This window comes from Salmo trutta, chromosome 15 (genome assembly GCF_901001165.1).
Source record: "Salmo trutta chromosome 15, fSalTru1.1, whole genome shotgun sequence".
In the NCBI taxonomy this organism is placed as follows: Eukaryota; Metazoa; Chordata; class Actinopteri; order Salmoniformes; family Salmonidae; genus Salmo; species Salmo trutta.
The window spans coordinates 51,469,094-51,493,228 of record NC_042971.1 but is presented as its reverse complement, the minus strand read 5'-3'; the positions used below and the strand labels follow the sequence as shown (position 1 = coordinate 51,493,228).

Genomic DNA, 24,135 nt, shown 5'->3' with positions numbered 1-24,135 from the left:
ACAGTCTGACCAGGAGACATCACCATGTATTACACACACACACACACACACACACACACACACAGTCTGACCAGGAGACATCACCATGTATTACACACACACACACAGTCTGACCAGGAGACATCACCATGTATTACACACACACACACACACACACACACACACACACACACACACACACACACAGTCTGACCAGGAGACATCACCATGTATTACACACACACACACACAGTCTGACCAGGAGACATCACCATGTATTACACACACACACACACACACAGTCTGACCAGGAGACATCACCATGTATTACACACACACACAGTCTGACCAGGAGACATCACCATGTATTACACACACTCACAGTCTGACCAGGAGACATCACCATGTATTACACACACACACACACACACACACACACACAGTCTGACCAGGAGACATCACCATGTATTACACACACTCACAGTCTGACCAGGAGACATCACCATGTATTACACACACACAGTCTGACCAGGAGACATCACCATGTATTACACACACACACACACAGTCTGACCAGGAGACATCACCATGTATTACACACACTCACACACACACACACACACACACACACACACAGTCTGACCAGGAGACATCACCATGTATTACACACACACACACACACAGTCTGACCAGGAGACATCACCATGTATTACACACACACACACACAGTCTGACCAGGAGACATCACCATGTATTACACACACTCACAGTCTGACCAGGAGACATCACCATGTATTACACACACACACAGTCTGACCAGGAGACATCACCATGTATTACACACACACACAGTCTGACCAGGAGACATCACCATGTATTACACACACACACAGTCTGACCAGGAGACATCACCATGTATTACACACACAGTCTGACCAGGAGACATCACCATGTATTACACACACACACACACATAGTCTGACCAGGAGACATCACCATGTATTACACACACACACACACACACACACACACACACACACACACACACACACACACACAGTCTGACCAGGAGACATCACCATGTATTACACACACACACACACACAGTCTGACCAGGAGACATCACCATGTATTACACACACTCACAGTCTGACCAGGAGACATCACCATGTATTACACACACACACACACACACACACACACAGTCTGACCAGGAGACATCACCATGTATTACACACACACACACACAGTCTGACCAGGAGACATCACCATGTATTACACACACACACACACACACACACAGTCTGACCAGGAGACATCACCATGTATTACACACACTCACAGTCTGACCAGGAGACATCACCATGTATTACACACACACACACAGTCTGACCAGGAGACATCACCATGTATTACACACACACACAGTCTGACCAGGAGACATCACCATGTATTACACACACTCACAGTCTGACCAGGAGACATCACCATGTATTACACACACACATAGTCTGACCAGGAGACATCACCATGTATTACACACACAGTTGCTGTGCATCTGCAATATTTCATATTATAATACATTTCCATTTGAGCAATGTTTTAGTGATGTATATTTATAGCGACTACACTGACCTCGACGAAGAAGACCAGTGTTTCTAACAGGGAGGGCTGGGTCATCAATCTGCTGTCTTTCATCTCCAACACTTCTCCTTTACATCTGGATAACAGCTCTGGAGGGAGGGAACAGATCAGCATGGGGGAATAAGAAGGAACTATTACACCAGTGATAACTCGACTAGCAACCTGAAGCCATGATATCTCCTGTGGCTGACTACACAGTCATTATTACCATGGACCTGTAGTAATCTTTAAAGAGGTCTGATGTCTTACCTTGGAGTTGTCCTGTTAATGATTTGAAGGAGTTACAGATCTGGGTTTGGAGTTCTGACGAGTCGTCTGGAGAGAGAAATTATAAACAACATGACATCCTCTCTCTAGACTCATCCCACTTCCCTCTCTTCCTCCATCTCTCTCCTTCCCAGTCCTGCTGCTTCTGTAGATGGACAGACGGTTGGAGGCCAGTGGTACGGAAGTCTACATCCCTCTCTCCCCATCCCTCATCTCCCCGTCTTACCCAGTCCAGTGGTCTCTAGTTCCTGAAGAGTCAGTGATAGTCGCAGCGCAGAGGCCTGACAGTGACAGCTGCCACTAGACAGAGCCGTGGCCAGGCGGGAGGAGGGAGTGGCCAGGCGGGAGGAGGGAGTGGCCAGGCGGGAGGAGGGAGGGCCCAGGAATGAGCACTAGAACACAACAACAGTTAGTGGTCATGTGTGGCTCAGGTGGTAACAGCATGGTGGTGGGTTCAGTTCATGCTGGGGTCATCCATATGAAAATGTATGCACTCACTGATGTAAGTCAACTACCATATATTACATTACACAGTTATTAGTGAAGCGTGTGTGTACCTGTGTCTGTTTCTCTGTGATCTGGGCTGCGGTCTGTAGCGTCAGGTCTAGCTGGGAGAGGAGGGTCTGGAGGGTGGAGCTTTTGGCCGATACACCATTCTCATTGGCCTTATCAGAGTTCCGTGATGAGGGGGCGTGTCCGAGCAGAGCCAATGAGGCGAGGAGACGGAGCGTGAGAGAGCGAACCTTTAACCAGACCAACTCTTCCTGTAGAGACAGACGACGATGCTCCTCAGTCAGCTCCCTGGAACACACACATTTTTACAGACTGGCATGGGTAAATATGTTGTGAACTTGTGACAAGTGTGTGTGTACCTGTCCTTGGGGTCCCAGCTGAAGAGGACAGTCAGGTCTCTGTTGTCCCTCATGTTGTCCCAGGGAATGTCATCCTCCTCAGGACACAGACCCATCGCCTTCACACTCTCCTCCAGACTTGATGTGCTAGAACACCACAGGAATATGTTACAGGTAGGGGTGTGTGTGTGTGTGTGTGTGTGTGTGTGTGTGTGTGTGTTTGCACTCACATGTCAGCCTCAGTGTACAAGTCCAGTAACATCCTCTCGGTGCGGACCTGAGCGAAGTGCAGAGATTGGTTGAGCCGGGTTCTAAACGCTATGAATTCTGGGATTTTCTCAAACGCGCCATACTTATAGGCCTGGATTATGTACTCTGAGGTCTAGGGGAGGAGAGAAAAGAGGAAACCAGGAAGAGGTGAGAAAATACAACTCATCAGAATATATGACATATTTAGATGAGACAGGAACTCACATCTTTCTGGTTGGAGTGGAAAAACCTGAGGGAGAAGTTATAGGACTGGGAGGCTGCAGCAAACTGCCCCAACGACCCTGCATAACGAGTTAACAGATACCTGGGAGAGAGGAGAGAATATAAGGATTAGTGCATTGGTTATGGTAATCTTAATGTGTGTGTGTCAGCGTATCTGTCAGAGCATTTTAATTTACTGGACCAAAAATGGTTGCGGAACCAGATTACAGCGTCCACCCAGTTCTCAGAATGACAGAAATCCCATTTACTTCATGGTAACAAGCAACTCGGATGCAACGGCATGCGTCATTCTTACCGAATTCCGATGAGCAATTGGAAGATGTTAGAATACATAGCCGGCGCGTTGAATTAAATTGCCAACATTATACAGCCTAATTAACTTATTCCTGTCTATACAGAAAGAAAATCATAAAACATGTGGCTACTACACCAGAAATCATGATTTGGCCAAAGAGGATCATTAGCTTCTTAAAACATTTTTTGCTGTGGATTGTTTTAAAATTGCATAGCCTACAGTCGGAAGGGCCCGCAATTTGGGCAGAGCACGCGACAAATACCAAATAGATGATTGTTGAGATGCGATAGTCAGTGAAAAGCATTTAGACCCCAGCCTGGCATATCGCAATATTTTAAAAATACAATCGTCGAAAAACTGTTTGGAAAACAAATGACTATTGCTGTAAATGCCACTGTCAACCAGAGAAATATGCTGAGAAGGATTATCACCACAGCAAGCAAGGTATTGGGAGTCAAACAGACAGACCTGGATGAGATCTTTAAGGTCAGGTTCCTCCCCAAGGTACTGGGAGTCAAACAGACAGACCTGGATGAGGTCTTTAAGATCAGGGCCCTCCCCAAGGTACTAGGAGTCAAACAGACAGACCTGGATGAGATCTTTAAGGTCAGGTTCCTCCCCAAGGTACTGGGAGTCAAACAGACAGACCTGGATGAGATCTTTAAGGTCAGGTTCCTCCCCAAGGTACTGGGAGTCAAACAGACAGGTACTAGGAGTCAAACAGACAGGCCTGGATGAGGTCTTTAAGATCAGGGCTCTCCGCAAGGTACTGGGAGTCAAACAGACAGACCTGGATGAGATCTTTAAGATCAGGGCCCTCCCCAAGGTACTGGGAGTCAAACAGACAGACCTGGATGAGATCTTTAAGATCAGGGCCCTCCCCAAGGTACTGGGAGTCAAACAGACAGGTACTAGGAGTCAAACAGACAGGTACTAGGAGTCAAACAGACAGACCTGGATGAGGCCTTTAAGATCAGGGCCCTCCCCAAGGTACTAGGAGTCAAACAGACAGACCTGGATGAGGTCTTTAAGATCAGGGCCCTCCCCAAGGTACTAGGAGTCAAACAGACAGACCTGGATGAGATCTTTAAGATCAGGGCCCTCCCCAAGGTACTGGGAGTCAAACAGACAGGTACTAGGAGTCAAACAGACAGGTACTAGGAGTCAAACAGACAGACCTGGATGAGGCCTTTAAGATCAGGGCCCTCCCCAAGGTACTAGGAGTCAAACAGACAGACCTGGATGAGGTCTTTAAGATCAGGGCCCTCCCCAAGGTACTAGGAGTCAAACAGACAGACCTGGATGAGGTCTTTAAGATCAGGGCCCTCCCCAAGGTACTAGGAGTCAAACAGACAGACCTGGATGAGGTCTTTAAGATCAGGGCCCTCCCCAAGGTACTAGGAGTCAAACAGACAGACCTGGATGAGGTCTTTAAGATCAGGGCCCTCCCCAAGGTACTAGGAGTCAAACAGACAGACCTGGATGAGGTCTTTAAGATCAGGGCTCTCCGCAAGGTACTAGGAGTCAAACAGACAGACCTGGATGAGGTCTTTAAGATCAGGGCCCTCCCCAAGGTACTAGGAGTCAAACAGACAGGCCTGGATGAGGTCTTTAAGATCAGGGCCCCCCCCTCCCCAAGGTACTAGGAGTCAAACAGACAGGCCTGGATGAGGTCTTTAAGGTCAGGGCCCCCCCCCTTCCCAAGGTACTAGGAGTCAAACAGACAGGCCTGGATGAGGTCTTTAAGATCAGGGCCCTCCCCAAGGTACTAGGAGTCAAACAGACAGGCCTGGATGAGGTCTTTAAGATCAGGGCCCTCCCCAAGGTACTAGGAGTCAAACAGACAGGCCTGGATGAGGTCTTTAAGGTCAGGGCTCTCCGCAAGGCTCACAAAATAATTTTAGACCCAAGCCACCCCCTGTACCCGGACTTTGAACTACTCCCCTCTGGGTGCAGGTATAGGGCACCCCTCATCAGAAAAAACAGAACTAGACAATTTGTTCCAGGTGAGATATCCCTCCTAAATAGCTTGGGCTATTGTTCCTATCCACTCAGTAAGACCATCAGGCTAATGTTCCTATCCACTCAGTAAGGCCAGCATGCTAATGTTCCTATCCACTCAGTAAGACCAGCAGGCTAATGTTCCTATCCACTCAGTAAGACCATCAGGATAATGTTCCTATCCACTCAGTAAGACCATCAGGATAATGTTCCTATCCACTCAGTAAGACCATCAGGCTAATGTTCCTATCGACTCAGTAAGACCAGCAGGATAATGTTCCTATCCACTCAGTAAGGCCAGCAGGCTAATGTTCCTATCCACTCAGTAAGGCCAGCAGGCTAATGTTCCTATCCACTCAGTAAGGCCAGCAGGCTAATGTTCCTATCCACTCAGTAAGATCAGCAGGATAATGTTCCTATCCACCCAGTAAGGCCATCAGGATAATGTTCCTATCCACTCAGTAAGGCCACCAGGCTAATGTTCCTATCCACTCAGTAAGGCCAGCAGGCTAATGTTCCTATCCACCCAGTAAGGCCAGCAGGATAATGTTCCTATCCACTCAGTAAGGCCAGCATGCTAATGTTCCTATCCACTCAGTAAGGCCAGCAGGCTAATGTTCCTATCCACTCAGTAAGGCCATCAGGCTAATGTTCCTATCCACTCAGTAAGGTCAGCAGGATAATGTTCCTATCCACTCAGTAAGGCCAGCAGGATAATGTTCCTATCCACTCAGTAGGCCAGCAGGATAATGTTCCTATCCACTCAGTAGGCCAAGTCACTACATGCTGCATTGAACAGTCCTTTTTGCAAACAGTTATCGAGTTATAGTATTATCCTAATTATGACTATCCAATCAACACATTGGGAATAGGAAGCTATCTTACATAAGTTTGCAAATGTGAGAATGCACGGGACGCTTTATTATGATGTGAGAATCCACGGGACGCTTTATTATGATGTGAGAATCCACGGGGCGCTTTATTATGATGTGAGAATCCACGGGGCGCTTTATTATGATGTGAGAATGCACGGGGCGCTTTATTATGATGTGAGAATGCACGGGACGCTTTATTATGATGTGAGAATCCACGGGACGCTTTATTATGATGTGAGAATGCACGGGGCGCTTTATTATGATGTGAGAATCCACGGGGCGCTTTATTATGATGTGAGAATCCACGGGGCGCTTTATTATGATGTGAGAATCCACGGGGCGCTTTATTATGATGTGAGAATGCACGGGACGCTTTATTATGATGTGAGAATGCACGGGGCGCTTTATTATGATGTGAGAATGCACGGGGCACTTTATTATGATGTGAGAATGCACAGGACGCTTTATTATGATGTGAGAATGCACGGGACGCTTTATTATGAAAGGTGTATTTTTATGGAGAAACTTGGCTTTCCCAAACTTGAAACCCAGGTGCGGCCTATGTTAGAACTGCCCATGTGTACTTTTCCTCAGCTAACAATATGTGTGACAAACAGCAAAATCACTAGTCCATGTCAATCTACTATTCCCCATGGTAGAAAAGTTAACCTATTCTATTGGCCAGCTTGTCGTTCTGTGCGAGAAAGAAATAGCCTATTCCAAATAGACTCTGGGACAGTTGTGGGACGATAGACACCAAATTCATACAACCAGTAGGCCTAGGCTACTTAAAAAGCAATGAGTCTGATGCAACAGATCAGAACGTTTAGCATAAAATGTTGATAAACTATTATTTCTTCACATTATAAACGCAGCAATGCGCACAAGGCAGTAGGCTACGCGCGAATGTTCGTTCCATAATGCAATTAGCGTGAAAACACCATTGTGAGCGATTAAAATATCAGTTGGAAATGTAGAAAGAGGGGGTATCTAAATATGCAACAACTAGCATGGGTTCCTAATATGACTAGGATTGTGCCTTTGGCTACTGGACATTTAAATAAAGTTGATTTGAAAAACTAGCCCTAATGGTTTCAATGGCATATGGAAGTCTTTATAAAATAATTTCTTGCACGTTTGGTTGGATTTTGGCTAGGCTACTTTGAGGCAAGGTAAGGCGTCAAATCAAACTTTGTCACGTCCCGAATACAACATGCGTAGACATTACCGTGAAATGCTTACTTACAAGCCGTTAATCAACAGTGCAGTTCAAGAAAGAGTTAAGAATTTTTTTTTTTTTTACTTTCGTTTATTTAATAAAAACAATAAAATAACAATGACGAGGCTATATACAGGGGGTACCGAAACCGAGTCAATGTCGAGGTAATTTGTACATGTATGTAGGGGTGAAGTGACTATGCATAGATAATAAACAGCAAGTAGCAGCAGTGTAAAAAACTAAATGGGGGGTCAACGTAAATAATCTAGTGGCCATTTGGTTAATTGTTCAGCAGTATTATAGCTTGGGGGTAGGAGCCTTTCGGTTCTAGACTTGGCGCTCCGGTACTGCTTGCCGTGCGGTAGCAGAAGAAAAACGTGTACAACTTAGGTGACTGGAGTCTGACAATTTTTGGGGCCATCGTCTGACACTGGTATATAGGTCCTGGATGGCAGGAAGCTTGGCTCCAGTGATGTACTGGGCTGTACGCACTACCCTCCGCAGCGCCTTATGGTCAGGTCAGATGCCGAGCAGTTACCACAACAGGCGGTGATGCAACCGGTCAGGATGCTCTCGATGGTGCAGCCATAGGATCTGGGGACCCATGCCAAATCTTTTCAGTCTTCTGAAGGGGAAAAGGTGTCGTCTTGCCCTCTTCACAACTGTCTTGGTGTGTTTGGACCATGATAGTTCGTTGGGGATGTGGACACCAAGGAACTTGAAACTCTCGACCTGCTCCAATACAGCCCTGTCGATGTTAATGGGGGCCTGTTCGGCCCACCTTTTCCTGTAGTCCACGATCAGCTCCTTTGTCTTGCTCACATTGAGGGAGAGGTTGTTATCCTGGCACCACACTGCCAGGTCTCTGACCTCCTCCCTATAGGCTCATCATTGTCGGTGATCAGGCCTACCACTGTTGTGTCGTCAGTAAACTTAATGATGATGTTGTAGTCGTGTTTGGCCACGCAGTCGTGGGTGAACAGGGAGTACAGGAGGGGACTGAGCACGCACCCCTGAGGGGCCCCAGTGTTGAGGATCAGCGTGGCAGATGTGTTGTTACCTACCCTTACCACCTGGGGGCTGCCCATCAGGAAGTCCGGGATCCAGTTGCAGAGGGAGGTGTTTAATCCCAGGGTCCTTAGCTTAGTGATGAGCTTTGTGCGCACTATGGTGTTGAACGCTGAGCTGGTCAATGAACAGCATTCTCACATAGATGTTCCTTTTGTCCAGGTGGGAAAAGGCAGTGTGGAGTGCGATTGAGATTGTGTCATCTGTGGATCTGTTGGGGTGGTATGTCAATTGGAGTGGGTCTCGGGCATCCGGGAGGATGCTGTTGTGAGCCATGACCAGCCTTTCAAAGCTCTTTATGGCTACAGACGTGAGTGCTATGGAGCGGTAATCATTTAGGCAGGTTACCTTTGCTTCCTTGAGCACAGGGACTATGGCGGTCTGCTTGAAACATGTAGGTATTACAGACTCGGTCAGGGAGAGGTTGAAAATGTCAGTGAAGACACTTCCCAGTTGGTCCGCGCATGCTTTGAGTACACGTCCTGGTAATCCGTCTTACCCTCCAGCTTTGTGAATGTTGACCTATTTAAAAAGGTCTTGCTCACATTGGCTACTGAGAGCATTATCACAGTTGTCCAGAACAGCTGGTGCTCTCACGCATGCTTCTGTGTTGCTTGCCTCGAAGCGAACATAAAAAGGCATTTAGCTCATCTTGTAGGCTTGCGTCACTGGGCAGCTCACAGCTGGGCTTCCCTTTGCAGTCCATAATAGTTTAAGGCCTGCCACATCCGACGAGCGTCAGAGCCGGTGTAGTAGAATTTAATCTTAATCCTGTATTGACGCTTTGCTTAATTGATGGTTCTTCTGAGGGCATAGCGGGATTTCTTAGTGTCCGGATTATTGTCCCGCTCCTTGAAAACGGCAGCTCTAGCCTTTAGCTCGATGCGGATGTTGCCTGTAATCCATGGCTTCTGGTTGGGATATGTACGCATGTATGGTCACTGTGGGGACGATGTCGTCAATGCACTTATTGATGAAGCCAGTGACTGAGGTGGTATACTCCTCAATGCCATTGTATGAATCCCGGAACATATTCCAGTCTGTGCTAGCAAAACAGTCCTGTAGCTTAGCATCCGCATCATCTGACCACTTCCATATTGAGCGAGTCACTGGTACTTCCTGCTTTAGTTTTTACATGTAAGCAGGAATCAGGCAGATAGAATTATGGTCAGATATTCCAAATGGAGGGAGAGCTTTGAACGCATCTCTGTTTGTGGAGTAAAGGTGGTCTAGAGTTTTTTTCCCCTCTGGTTGCACATTTAAAATGCTTGTAGAAATGAGGTGAAACAGATTTAGGTTTGCCTGCATTAAAGTCCCCGGCCACTAGGAGCGCCACTTCTGGATGAGCATTTTGTTGTTTGCTAATGGCCTTATACAGCTGGTTGAGTGCGGCCTGTGGCGAATTAATCAGAATTAGTTGGGCAACATAGATAATTAAGATGTTTTATTTGCATAATATGCTTATGTGAGATATATTCACATATGACAAGTATCTGTTAAACCATGTGAAGGGATGGCGTGATTAATGGGGAACCAATTACTTGTCTCCACAATGTCTGTGCGCAAGTCACTCCCTCCTTTGGCATTGGGGGAAGGTGTATGGCAGTGTCTGGACCATTGTATGTCCTCTTTGATGTTGCACTTATCTTGGGATAGTGTACGACAGAGGCGCACTCCCCTCAGTGAGCTTGTCCAGGAGTGGAGTCAAGGGGGGGGTTTACTTGAGATGGGAGTATCTAGAGTTGTCAATTGATTTATGCCTTTGGATGAGCTAATGGTTCTGTTCTATACCGTACCAGGGAGAGACGGTTCCAGTTTTGAGTAGGAGGACCAGACACTGGTCTATACAATGAACACTGTTGATACAGCAGTTGCTGTCTGCTATGTTTTATAGATATCTTTCATACAAAACTTAACCTTTGTGAACTGTTCCTAAGATCTGTGGTTCATCATGTGCGTTGAGAGGGGTGTATCTTGGCTATAAAAGATCTTTGTACTTTTGTGTAGTCACTTTCAATGGTTCATTAGAGATAGCGCAACATTGAAAGTCAAGTGCTTTTGCAAAGCTCTTATTATTAAAGATGTAGTTTTAAGTATAACCCTGACTGGTGTGTGAAGTTTGTAACTCTCCTCATTTGGCAATGCAGAAATTAGCCACCACAGGGCTTAGTGCCAGCATCGGTGTGTGGTGCTAAATAGACGGCTACGAATAATATTGATGAGAACTCTTGGTAGATAGTGTGGTCTACAGCTTATCATAAGATACTCTACCTCAGGCGAGCAATACCTCGAGACTTCTTTAATATTAGACATTGCGCACCAGCTGTTATTGACAAATATACACACCCCCCACCCCTCGTCTTACCAGACATAGCTTCTCTGTTCTGCCTGTGCATAGAAAATCCTGCCAGCTCTATATCATCCGTGTCGTCGTTCAGCCATGACTCGGTGAAACATAAGATACAGTTTTTAATGTCCCATTGGTAGTATAATCTTGATCGTAGGTCATCCATTTTATTTTCCAGTGATTGCATGTTGGCCAATAGAACGGATGGCAGTGGGAGTTTACTCACTTGCCTATGAATTCTCAGAAGGCAGCCCGACCCCCGTCCCCTTTTTCTCCGTCTTTTCTTCATGCAAATGACGGGGATTTGGGCCCATTTTTACTCATAATATGATGTAAAAGGTTCAGGTTTCAAACAATTAAGTAAGTATACGTTTTCAAAATGCATACTGCCTCCAGCTCATTGCAAAGTGGTGTGTGACGCGCTGACGCCTGCCTAGTTGCCTATGCACTTGAATGGCAAATGGGATGCGCGCTTCAATTACCAGTTAAGAAAAAAATAGGAGCTATTTTGAAATCGTGGCCATTGTTTTTTTAACACGTGATTGCCTTTATAATTGTTGCGCAATTATTGGGCTTTTTAAAGAGTGTTTTAGTCCAGCAGCAACCAGCTGAGGAGCTGATTTCTCCTGCAGATCCCCAGCTGGTTGCTGCTGGAGTTAAACATGTGCTTTTATCAGCACATTCATTGCACAACAATTCTAAATGCAATCACATCTTCAACCGTGTGCACAATTAATTTTGTGCACAATTAAAAACAGCTTAGCTTTTCAAATCAATATATAGGATAAAATGCATTATTTCTCAATGGGATTTTATTATTTTATTTAAAATCAGATTTTTCATTTTTTGGGGGGGCCAAAAGCCAGCCATTACCGGTTAACGGAAACCCTGGGGTGTGTGTTTTACTATCCTAATGGGAACCGTAAGTCCCCAAAGTCCCCACATGGATAGTAAAACAAGATGACAAAGACTATTTTAGGCTCAGGGGTTAGGTTTAGAATTGTGCTTAAGGGTTGGCTTTACAATTAGGTGTTAGGTTTATTGTAAGGAGTTAAGGAAAATAGGATTTTGAATGGAAATCTATTTTAGCTCCCAAGGATAGTAAAACTTGTGTGTGTGTACTAGAGACCCACCCTATGGTGTCGTGCTGTACGTGCTTGGCATCCAGGCTGGAGTAGAGGTCCACTACGGGCTGGAAGGCTCCGAGGCGACAGAAGAGCAGCAGCAGTAGTAGTTTGAACTGAGCGTTGGAGGGACTGAAGGACAAACCCTCCTCTAATACTCCTAGACACTGCCACAGCATGTTTTCATCGCCTAACATGCACAGAGACACACAGTATGTTAACAAACACAGAGAGACCAAGAGCGAGAGAGGGAAAGAGAGGCAGAGAGAGTGAAAGGCAGGGAGACAGAGAGGGAAAGAGAGAAGGCAGGATGGAGAGAAAGAGAGAGAAATTAAGACGATGACTCACCAGTTTCTGTCCAGAGGTCGATGTAGACGTGAGCGACCATGAGACAGTACGTATCAGAGAACTGGAGCTCTGTCTTCAGACACGACTTCCCTGTTTTACACACACACACACACACACACTATTGTCAGACAAACTATTTTCTGGTTCTTCACAAAATTGCCATTGCATCTCTTCCAGCAGTTTTTAAGCTAGATGCATCACATTTTGGATGGATAGACGGAAAGGGATGGATAAAGATAGGGACCGATAGAATGGCTGTCCTTACCAAACTGTAGTCCATAGTGGTAGTGGGCTTTGAGTTCTGTGATGAGGCATAGTTTGCCCTCTGTGTCCAGAGCGTGTTGAAGTCCCAGCACCCGGCTCAGCTGACACACACACAGGTGTCTCTGCAATGCCTTCGTATCCCCCGGAAACCCAAAGCCATCCTCCCCCACCTCCCCCAACGGAACCAACTCCCCCAGACGGTTTTTAAACTACAGGGAGGAAGAGAGAGAATAGGAGAGGGAAGGGAGAGGAAGAGAGAGAATAGGAGAGGGAAGGGAGAGGAAGAGAGAGAATAGGAGAGGGAAGGGAGAGGAAGAGAGAGAATAGGAGAGGGAAGGGAGAGGAAGAGAGAGAATAGGAGAGGGAAGGGAGAGGAAGAGAGAGAATAGGAGAGGGAAGGGAGAGGAAGAGAGAGAATAGGAGAGGGAAGGGAGAGGAAGAGAGAGAATAGGAGAGGGAAGGGAGAGGAAGAGAGAGAATAGGAGAGGGAAGGGAGAGGAAGAGAGAATAGGAGAGGGAAGAAGAGGAGCAGAATTGATGTTATCATGTCCAACTCATCAGGGGCTTGGTGATAGATTCCCACTACTGGTGGTGTTCTGCAGGTGTGTGTGTACCTGTGTGTGTTGCTCAGGGGGAAGCAGGTGTAAATATATCTTCAGGTCTGTAATACAGCAGGGTTTGTCTCCAAACTTCCCAAAGAACTGAAGCATCAACTCCAGCGGATCTCCTGTAGACAACCAATAAAAACACAACACAAACAAACTGTCAACAGCCGAGGAAACTGTGGGGGTTGCCGAGGAAACTGTGGGGGTTGCCGAGGAAACTGTGGGGGTTGCCGAGGAAACTGTGGGGGTTGCCGAGGAAACTGTGGGGGTTGCCGAGGAAACTGTGGGGGTTGCCGAGGAAACTGTGGGGGGTTTCTGAGGTTGGTTCGGTTTCGGTTCAATTATTAAAAACTAATCACGGTTTTACATTTCGGTTTCAATCATTTTTTTAGACATGAAATGCACTATGCATTATGTGGGTTAAATGGTATAGCACAAAATACAACTATTAAGTTGAATAAAAGTACCATGATGGTAGTGACTGCCCATTACAGCTTATCCCTTATTAACTATCATTCATTTACTTTAATATTCAGTTTTTGTGTATATTACATTTGTTTTATTTGATGACTTTATTATTTAATTCCAAGTCATCTCATCTCTATAGAGCTGCTGCCTATGTTGTCAGACAAAATCACTATTTTAGTAGTTCTTCGAAAGTAAATAAGGCATACTTTTCTGACTGCTGAATACCAACCATCAATCACGTGCAGTATTTAAGTTAAAAAAATCCGAAGCAACCTCTCTCACACTCACTCACAGAAAAACAAATACAATTGAAATAATTGAACCGAGTTCCAAAAATAACAGCAGCACTATTGTGTGTTTGTACCTAGCTCTTGCTCATCAGGACAGCCCCTCTGTCTCAGTCTGTGTATGAGTTCCAGGCAGGCCATGTAGGGACCTCTGAGAGGACGAGACTCCTTCTTGTCCTCCTCCTCCATCCTGTCCACCACAAACTTCACTGCCTCTGCCACCGTAGTCTGCACTGGACCCTCCACACAACTAGAGAGAAAAGGGGAGGCAAAGAGGAGATGGGCTGATCAAACAGAAACTCACTTCTCTTATACGAGGTAAAACTTCCACCAAGAGCAGAATCTCTAACAAGCAATGGCCTCTTCTAAGAGTCCGCTATTATATAATATTTTCTCACTTACACAACAGGGTTTCCGTTTGCCGGCAATTTCCGGCTTTTAGTCGATAAAAAAATGAAAAGCCGATAAATAACTTTTACCGGCCAAAATGATTGAGAGAAAAAAAAGCTTTTTATTATTTTGGGGCAGAAGGTAGCCTAGTGGTTAGAGCGTTGGGCCAGTAACCAAAAGGTTGCTGGATCGAATCCCCGAGCTGACAAGGTACAAATCTGTCGTTAAGCTCTTGAACAAGGCAGTTAACCTACTGTTCCCCGGTTGTCCGTCATTGTAAATAAGAATTTGTTCTTAACTGACTTGCCTAGTTAAATAAAAGGTTCAATTCATTGATGAAAATACGTTTGATCATCATAGTCATCGGCATATAGGTTAATTTACATATAATAGTGGAATTAAATTGGTGTATGTGTATTTGTTAGTCATCGCTTAGCCCATATTATTTATCCAACACAACTATCACACAGAGCCTATTTTGAACAGGATTTCTCCTGCAGTTCCTCAGCTGGTTGCTGCTGCATGAAATAGGCCCTAATGCCTCCAGCTCACATTTTAAAGTGGTGACACGCTGATAGCCTGTTGCCTGCGCGCAAATTAGGCGGTAAAGTTGAGAAAAAAAATAAAAAATTGTGCACAAAAACAGTTCAAACGTGATTGCATTTAGAATTGTTATGCAATGAATGGGCTTATAAAAGCACATGCAGCAGCAACCAGCTACGAAAACATAGGCCTCCTTGATTGTTTGAAACCTGAATGTTTAACTTTGTTATGAGGCATGTCTTACCTTGCTTCAAAAGTAGCCTATAGGCAAATCCGACCATGGAAACATGGAGGCAATTATTTTATTAAGACTTCATAGGCGGCGCGTAAATTTCAAGTTTGGGGAAGCTTACAATTTATCCTCCTACCATTTCTACCGATCTGTGTGCCAGTTATGATTTTCATTTGCGCATTTTTGTGGAACAGTTTGATTTCAATAATAATGTTTCCGTTTCTCAAAATCATTGTCACGTGGTTAATCATGAAAATCTGAATTAAAATGATAAATGTAACTATGGCGAGAGCACTACCCTCTGCTATATGGACACATTGATACACCATGATCTATTGCCCACTAAAGAAATGAGCACATGGAACTAATAGCCTATAGGCCAATGCAGCAGTAGGCCTATAACTTCCATTGTCAACTAAAATCAAATGCATTAAGCCGACAAGTAAAAACAGTAGAAAATTATAAATTCAGGTTTTCAATTGCATTTATTGCTCAGTCTGCCTGCATCCCTTTCTAAATGTCTTGACTTGAGCTACTCTTTTTTTAAATTCCCCATTACATGTTTACTACTGGTGACATATGTAATGGAGAATTGACAAAAACAATCAAAAGGGCAAACAATTCACACAATGAAACAACGAATGCGCAAGAATTGGCGGGAGACATCTGAGCCATTCTGGTGAGAGACTCGCCTATATCTTCGCCACACCCCCCTCCCCTTCTTCTTGTCTCAACATTTTTTGTTATACTCAAGAGACAATCTATACACATATTTTAGATGCTTTTCACTGACAGCCGCAACTCAACAATCAGCTAGGCCTTATTGGCATGCGTTCTGCCCAAATTGCGGGCTTTGCAAATAGGCATAGGCCTACAAGCTTGTGATTTCTAAGAAACTACAGCTATTTTTTTTATTTTTTATCTAATGATCCTCAATACTGCCGTGGATAAGTAATGCTTTCTGGTGAAGTATTTTAATTATGTATAGACAGGAGTAATTATATAATTTTGGCAAATGTCTTCATATTTACTTCCCTAGCCTATTCGACGCACTGCCTATGAAAGACTTCCTCATGTGCCATTGCTCTCCTGTTCCATTGGCTTTCATATCAACTTTCTTTAATTGTCCAGAAGCCAAAGGCACAATCCTAGTCATATTAGCAACCCATCCTAGTTGTTGCATCTTTAGATCACCCCCTCTTTCTAAGTTTCTAATGGAGATTTTCAACTATGTCACATATAGAACTGCTCTCATCAGATGCGCCGTTTAGAATGGAGTTTTCCCGTGAATTGCATTTTTGGCAAATGTTTGAAAATTACATTTTATTTTCTGCTTCGTTACAGGAGTTGAATGTTCTGTGAAGTTGCATTTCCATAATCTAAATGTGATTTCTGTCATTTTGAGCACAGTGGGTGGATGCCCTAATGGGGCCAGTAAATGAAAACCTTCCCGGTCACATTTTCCTAACAGAAACCCTGACGCACACAGTACTCACTGCTTTCCCTCATTAGGTGGGCTCCAGGACTTGTCCATGAGATGGAAAAGAGAGTCAAAGTAGGAGAGATAAAACTGCCAATCATCAGGACTGTAGAGAGAGAGAGAGAGAGAGAGAGAGGAGAGGGTGGGGGGGGAGAGGGGGGGAGAGAGAGGAGAGGGGGGGGGAGAGAGAGAGGAGAGGAGAGGAGAGAGAGAGGAGAGGGGGGGAGAGAGAGAGGAGAGGGGGGGAGAGAGAGAGGAGGGAGAGAGAGGGGAGGGAGAGAAAGAGAAGGGGAGAGAAAGAGAGAGGGGGAGAGAAAGAGAGAGGGGGAGAGAGATAAAGACCAACTCTAAGACCAATGCTGAAGTGTGAGTTTGTATGTAAATGTGTGTACTCACTTTTTGAGCAGTAGCTTGTAGGACAGAGCGTTGCATTCAGGCCAGAGCTGCAGCCGTTGGTACATCATCATACACTTATTCTCCCTGCTCCGCAACTCACTGGTCAACTTCTCTATGAGACGGCAAACATACACAGAGTGAGTAGAAAGACATGAACAAGTCACACAGCGAACAACCCAGAAGCTGCACAAATCCTCTGAGTCTCTCACACACACACAGAATCTCTGTCCATTCTTACCTCCCAGTGGACCGCGGACCACGTCCAGAGCCTCCACACACTTCCCCAGCCGCTCCAGGATCATAAAGTACAGCTGCACCTCAGCCTCAGCCTCGATCTTCTCCTCCTTCACCATCTTCTCCACCATGCGTTCAGCCAGGGGCAGGAACATGGTCTGAGCCAGCTTCTCATCCTGTGCAGAGATGGCCTGAAACACACACAGAAAGTAAACACACACAGTCACACAGACAGACTCACACAGTCACTCAAGCTATATATTTAGTGAGAGAGCATGCCTACCTGCATGACCAGACTCATGACAGACCAGAAGTAGTAGGGGTTCTTAGGAACGGTCTTATACAAGGCCATCCCCGCCTAGCGAGCCAGACAAACAGAACAACACACGACTTAGTATTTGTTGACATCATGGGAATATTGAAGACACGAGTTAGGGGTACTTAACCCTTTGACACGTACAATCACATATTTGCAATCATTGTTGACTGGTCCCTGCAGCATACCATCACAAATACAGTGCATTCAGAAAGTATTCAGACCATTTGACTTTTTCCACATTTCAAATCAAAGTTTATTTGTCATGTGCGCTGAATACAACAGGTGTTGACCTTACAGCGTAATGCTTACTTACAGGCTCTAACCAATAGTGCAAAAAATGTATTAGGTGAACAATAGGTAGTTAAGAAATAAAACAACAGTAAAAAGACAGGCTATATACAGTAGCGAGGCTATATACAGTAGCGAGGCTACATACAGACACCGGTTAGTCAGGCTGATTGAGGTTGTATGTACATGTAGATATGGTTAAAGTGACTATGTATATATTATGAACAGAGAGTAGCAGTAGCGTAAAAGAGGGGTTGGCGGGTGGTGGGCGGGACACAATGCAGATAGCCCGGTTAGCTAATGTGCAGGAGCACTGGTTGGTTGGCCCAATTGAGGTAGTATGTACATGAATGTATAGTTAAAGTGACTATGCATATATGATAATCAGAGAGTAGCAGCAGCGTAAAAAGAGGGGTTGGGGGGGGGGGGGGGGGGGGGGGGTTGTTGCATTACAGCACTGGCAGACTAGTCACATGACAGCCCGCTTGGAGTTTAGCAAATGTATTAAAAATAAAACAGAAATACCTTATTTACATAAGTATTCAGAACCTTTGCTATGAGACTTGAAATTGAGCTCAGGTGCATCCTGTTTCCATTGATGATCCTTGACATTTCTACAACTTCATTACAAGTCCACACCTGTGGTAAATTCAATTGATTGGACATGATTTGGAAAGACACACACCTGTCTTTATAAGGTCCCACAGTTGACAGTTCGTGTCAGAGCAAAAACTAAGCCATGAGGTCAAAGGAATTGTCCGTAGAGCCCCGAGGCAGGATTATGTCGAGGCACAGAACATTTCTGCAGCATTGAAGGTCCTCAAGAACACAGTGGCCATCATTCTTAAATGGAAGAAGTTTGGAACCAGCAAGACTCTTCCTAGAGCTGGCCGCCCGGCCAAACTGAGCAATCGGGGGAGAAGGGCCTTGGTCAGGGAAGTGACCAAGAACCGGATGGTCAATCTGACAGAGCTGCAGAGTTCATATGTGGAGATGGGAGAACCTTCCAGAGGGACAACCATCTCTGCAACACTCCACCAATCAGGCCTTTATGGTAGAGTGGCCAGACGGACACCACGCCTTAGTAAAAGGCACATGACAGCCCGCTTGGAGTTTGCCAAAAAGCACCTAAAGGACTCTGACCATGAGAAACAAGATTCTCTGGTCTGATGAAACCAAGATTGAACTCTTTGCCCTGAATGCCAAGCGTCCCGTCTGGAAGAAACCTGGCACCATCCCTACGGTGAAGCATGGTGGTGGCAGAATCATGCTGTGGGGATGTTTTTCAGCAGCAGGGACTGGGAGACTAGTCAGGATAGCGGGAAAGATGAACAGAACCAAGTACAGAGATCCTTGATGAATTCCTGAGCACTCTGGAGCAGGTTCTCTCAGACTGGGGCGAAGGTTCACCTTCCAACAAGACAACGACCGTAAGCACACAGCCAAGACAACGCAGGAGTGGCTTCGGGAAAAGTCCCAGAATGTCCTTGAGTGGCCCAGCCAGAGCCCGGACTTAAACCTGATCGAACATCTCTGGAGAGACCTGAAAATATATGTGCAGCAACGCTCCCCCTCCAAACTGACAGCGCTTGAGCAGATCTGCAGAGAAGAATGTGAGAAACTCCCCAAATACAGGTGTGCCAAGCTTGTAGCGTCATACCCAAGAAGACTCAAGGCTTTAATCGCTGCTTTTTGCTTTGTCATTATGGGGTATTGTGTGTAGATTGATGAAAAAAAACAATTTCATTAAATTTTTGAATAAGGCTGTAACCTAACAAAATGTGGAAAAAGTCAAGGGGTCTGAATACTTTCTGAAGGCACAGTACATTTGGTATGCTACAGTAGAAACAACACGATATACAGAAAATAAAGCCCTTACTCTGGTAGGAATGCACACATGTCCAAAGTCCAATTTGTAAGGAAAACTACAATGAAGGTAATGCGGGCGCCGGCCAGAAAATGTGCAGAGGGAAAAAGTTTGTGCAATCCTGTTCTGACTAGAGATGCGGAATGTCTTCATACTTGATCTGGGGAAACACTGGGGAAGTGCTTGGGCTCTCGTTGAAGAGAGAAGTTTGTTGAGGGGAGAAGTTTGTCCGGCTCAGTAAAGTCTCAAATATAAATGATCTGCAACAGTGAAATGGGCTACTTCTTATGTGAATTAATGAGACGGGGCACACCTCAAATCAAACTGTTAGAAAATCATTTGAAATTGACAAGTTGAAACATAGATAATTAGCAGGCAGTGTGCCTTGGTTTGAGGGCAGCCTGTCTTGTTGCACAACAACCACATTTTGCAACAGTGAGTGCATTCTGACATCACGCACATAAAAAAAAACTCACACTGGGGCAACCGTTAGAGATATTTGGAACTTATGCGTGAAAAGGTTAAAGTAGTTGTATTTAATGCTTGTGGAAAAGCTGGGGTGTGTGTGTGTGTGTGTGTGTGTGTGTGAAAAGGGGATACCTAGTCAGTTGTACAACTGAATGCCTTCAACTGAAGTGTCTTCCGCATTTAACCCAACCCCTCTGAATCAGAGAGGCGTGGGGGGCTGCCTTAATCCACATCATCTGCGACCGGGGAACAGTAGGTTAACTGCCTTGCTCACGACAGACGTTTACCTTGTCAGCTCGGGGATTCGATCCAGCAACCTTTCGGTTACTAGTCCAACGCTCTAACCACTAGGCTGTGTGTGTGTGTGTGTGTGTGTGTGTGTGTTTTCTGACCTGCTGCATCTTCTTGTACTCTCCAACACGGGCGTAGGCCATGAACAGGTGAGAGTGATACTCCTCGCTGAGGGGAACCTTCTTCACAGCAGCTTCATACAGCTTAGTCACCAACTCCGCTACAGACAGAGAGGGGATGGGGAGAGTCAGCATCACAACATCTAAGGCCTTTGCAGACTGGCAGCTTCAGTCTTCTACAATCATCACGTTACACTGTGCGATGTAACCAAATGAAAATATTGATAACCTGGCCAGATTGCACAATTTGCTTCAGTTCTGTCATCACATTCTGCGATTGGCTTGAGAGTCTACGTCAGTCTACGTAGGCTATGTCAACTGCAGCAGTGTATTTGATCTGCGCATCTGCCAGCACCAGCAGAGCAAGCCACTCTTTATGCTTATGCGCAAGTTCGGAAAAAAATGAAAGTATGCATAGTTCACACATAACTGTATATGTCCGGACTCAGAATCAAATAGGCTTCCCCAAAATAGCATGGTCGCTGTGGTAGAACGTTTACTTTGATTGGTGATTTTGTGCATTTATCAAAATCCCATCGGGTAGCCCGATTTCAGATTATTAGGGAAATCATTCTTCTTGCACAGCATGTAAACGTTTAAATCAAACTATTATATGAATCTGACTATTCACAATAATGTGCATACTTAGTGCCGGCCATGTTCCTATTGGTCAGTCACCAGGATCGGCTCGTAACACCAGCCACACTATACAATAAATGCGAAACAATTCTGACACTGCCAGAACTTTGTTGGAGCCTACGACCGCACACAGTGGTACATAAAGATTGGCAGACCTCGACCCTGTCACACTGAACGAGCCAAGACATCCAACAATCGTTTACGACCTACGAATTTGCCTACAAAGTGGACATTTTGTCTGGGACAGAGAAATCATAGCATAAGACGGCTAAAATCGTACAGTCTATGGGGGCGCTTTAAAGAGAATCCAGAGAGTTGTGTGGATGTGTGCGTGTTTGGTTTTACTGCCTTTGTGGAGACCAAAAGTACTCAAAAAGATAGTAAAACAAGAAAAATCTGGAAAAGTGGGGACATTTTCCTGTTCCCCTAAAGGAAAAAGCCTATTTTAGGTTTAGTGTTAGGTTTAGGGGTTAGGTTTAGTGTTAGGTTTAGGGGTTAGTGTTAAGTGTTAGGTTTAGGGTTACGGAAAATAGGATTTTGAATGGGAATCAATTGTTTGGTCCCCAGAAGGATAGTACAACAAATGTGTGTGTGTGTGTGTGTGTGTGTGTGTGTGTGTGTGTGTGTACTCACGGCGGTGCATCTCTCTGTATAGTATAGTGAGAGCCTGTAATGAGTTATCGTCGGTGGGTTCGAGTGTCGCCACCTCCTGGGCCAGGCTAAATGCTTCATCCTGCTTTCCTGTTCGCTGCAGACCGATGGCTTTCAACACCTGGCGAGAGGGATCTGCCTGAGTAACATGCCACCACCATCATCATCATCATCGTAGAGGTTAGGGGCAGGGTTTTAGGTAAGGCCTAGGGGGTCAGGTATGGATATAAGTGCTCGTCTCTCTTTCAGTCATTAACCCAACTTAATTTACAGCTGCTAGCAAGCAGTTTTTGACCAGACCAGGAAAAACTCTGGGCTCCATCTTGGGCCCTAAATACAGCCCAGAGTCCCACCCACCTTGGCACAGTGCAGGTCCTTGTGTTTCTTCAGCAGTTTGTCAGCCTGCTGGATCGCCATCTTGTTGTTGCCATTGTCCAGGTAGTCTGAAGGGAGATGACATTACAGAATCAGTTAACCTACTCCATACAGTACTATAACATATACACCCCCACCCCCAGCCCAGTCCCACCCAAGGAGAAAGGGAGTTATTCCTTGTATTTCTCTACAAACCATTCATGGAGTACTAAGACCTGTCAGCAACCATAGTTTCATTTAAACTTGCACAATGATTTAAATAATTTAACCAAAGCCATTATCAAGCTCCAGAAGTAGTTTCTAAAATGTGGGATGTCCAATCAAAAATGCACATTTTGAACCAATGGGTAAAATAATATGGTAATTGTATAAATAATCCTCTAAAACAACCAATGGTCCAAACCTCATGTTTCTAACATAATAACCTTTCAAACATTATTGGAGTTTTTACCCTTGTAGGATGACCAAAATTGAAGTGATAAAAAATAAGGACAGTTGCACAGCATAGCGTCAGCTAGGCTGGATGCTGTGCGAGAATAAAAACTACCCGACAGGCTCACTTCCCCGTTGAACTCATCCTTCTTCTCGAATAAGCAGGTAAGATAGATACTGATTTTGAAACATGACATATAGTATTTCTTTGTTTTAGTATACGCCTTTTTATATTTCATGAAAAATTCCTGCTGTGTTTTTGAAGATTTCTCACAAAAACAAGCACATCTCTGAAATGTCAACGCAGCACTGGGCGTCGTACCATGAGCTTTTTTTCTAAGCCTTTTATATGGAATTAATCTTGTGTCATGCTAAACTAGCTTCTTTTTTTAACAGAGCACACACAAAGACAAGCACGCACACAGTCCCTTTCATCGGGCAAGTTGGGGTCTGGACTTCAGGGCAGCTGGATGCCAAAATGAACCCTGTCAGGCAAACACACAGTGCTCTCCAGCTACACTATGTCATCAGCCCAAACGACAGCTAGGCCAACATCAGTATGTCTCGTGTTGGCCATCAGGGTTTCCCATTCTTCATAAACCGAATGTCTCTAGATCAGCATCAATTTATATATCTAGACCCATATAGCAGGAATATTTTTCTGTTGTACAACAGCTATATTTTCATTGTGTCCCGTGTCCACTCACTGACAGCCTCTGTCAAGTGATGATAATCAACTCCACATGATTTCAGCAGAGCTTTTGAGGAATGGGAAACAGAGAGAAAGCTGGGAGACCAAACAAAAGTCTCAACCGTGCATGTAATTAGCGCAGTTTGGGAAAATAATCTGCCTGGATCTTGCTAGCTATCTGAATGATATAATACGTCACTAGAATGTCATCGAATGGCCCAAATCAAAGGCTTCAACCCAACCATGAATATCAAGCTAGCCAACCTAAATCCTCTTATACCCATCTGACACATAACTGCTAGCTTACCATGATCAATGATCTGTAGTTATAGCCTTCATACTTTGTAGCTAGCTAACAGATGAGTTAACTGAGTTGGCGTCAGCATCAGAGACACGAAATCAACAACACCCGCTAATAAAAACCCATCTAACCAGCTATTTAGTTAGCATCACAACTATTGCCTTGTAACGATAATAGCCAAACCATGGCATCCCGTTCTAGAGAGCTAACTTAGCATCTAATGGTAACTTAGCTAGCTACCGAGTTACCTGACGGTAAAATGCATCCGACCAATGTGTGTAATAC

General features: G+C 45.0%; 1 protein-coding gene across 3 annotated transcripts in view; it reads right to left on the bottom strand.

Annotated features, from left to right (window-relative positions):
- The window catches only part of LOC115149286 (N-alpha-acetyltransferase 25, NatB auxiliary subunit), a 39,774-nt gene that overhangs the window by 15,061 nt on the left and 578 nt on the right, over positions 1-24,135 (bottom strand). The window contains exons 2-20 of one of the 3 annotated variants that reach the window (XM_029692009.1): positions 22,409-22,494; positions 22,034-22,172; positions 20,744-20,862; positions 17,693-17,767; positions 17,414-17,600; positions 17,176-17,287; positions 16,796-16,885; positions 14,212-14,384; positions 13,389-13,501; positions 12,776-12,983; positions 12,511-12,600; positions 12,172-12,352; positions 3,216-3,315; positions 2,972-3,123; positions 2,763-2,888; positions 2,448-2,691; positions 2,117-2,282; positions 1,873-1,938; positions 1,615-1,712 (exon numbers count right to left, since the gene is read on the bottom strand). In XM_029692009.1, coding sequence (XP_029547869.1) covers positions 1,615-1,712; positions 1,873-1,938; positions 2,117-2,282; positions 2,448-2,691; positions 2,763-2,888; positions 2,972-3,123; positions 3,216-3,315; positions 12,172-12,352; positions 12,511-12,600; positions 12,776-12,983; positions 13,389-13,501; positions 14,212-14,384; positions 16,796-16,885; positions 17,176-17,287; positions 17,414-17,600; positions 17,693-17,767; positions 20,744-20,862; positions 22,034-22,172; positions 22,409-22,494 — 2,525 coding nt within the window. The remainder of the gene's footprint in view (positions 1-1,614; positions 1,713-1,872; positions 1,939-2,116; positions 2,283-2,447; positions 2,692-2,762; positions 2,889-2,971; positions 3,124-3,215; positions 3,316-12,171; positions 12,353-12,510; positions 12,601-12,775; positions 12,984-13,388; positions 13,502-14,211; positions 14,385-16,795; positions 16,886-17,175; positions 17,288-17,413; positions 17,601-17,692; positions 17,768-20,743; positions 20,863-22,033; positions 22,173-22,408; positions 22,495-24,135) is intronic. The other 2 variants (XM_029692010.1, XM_029692011.1) reach the window with 2 other exon arrangements.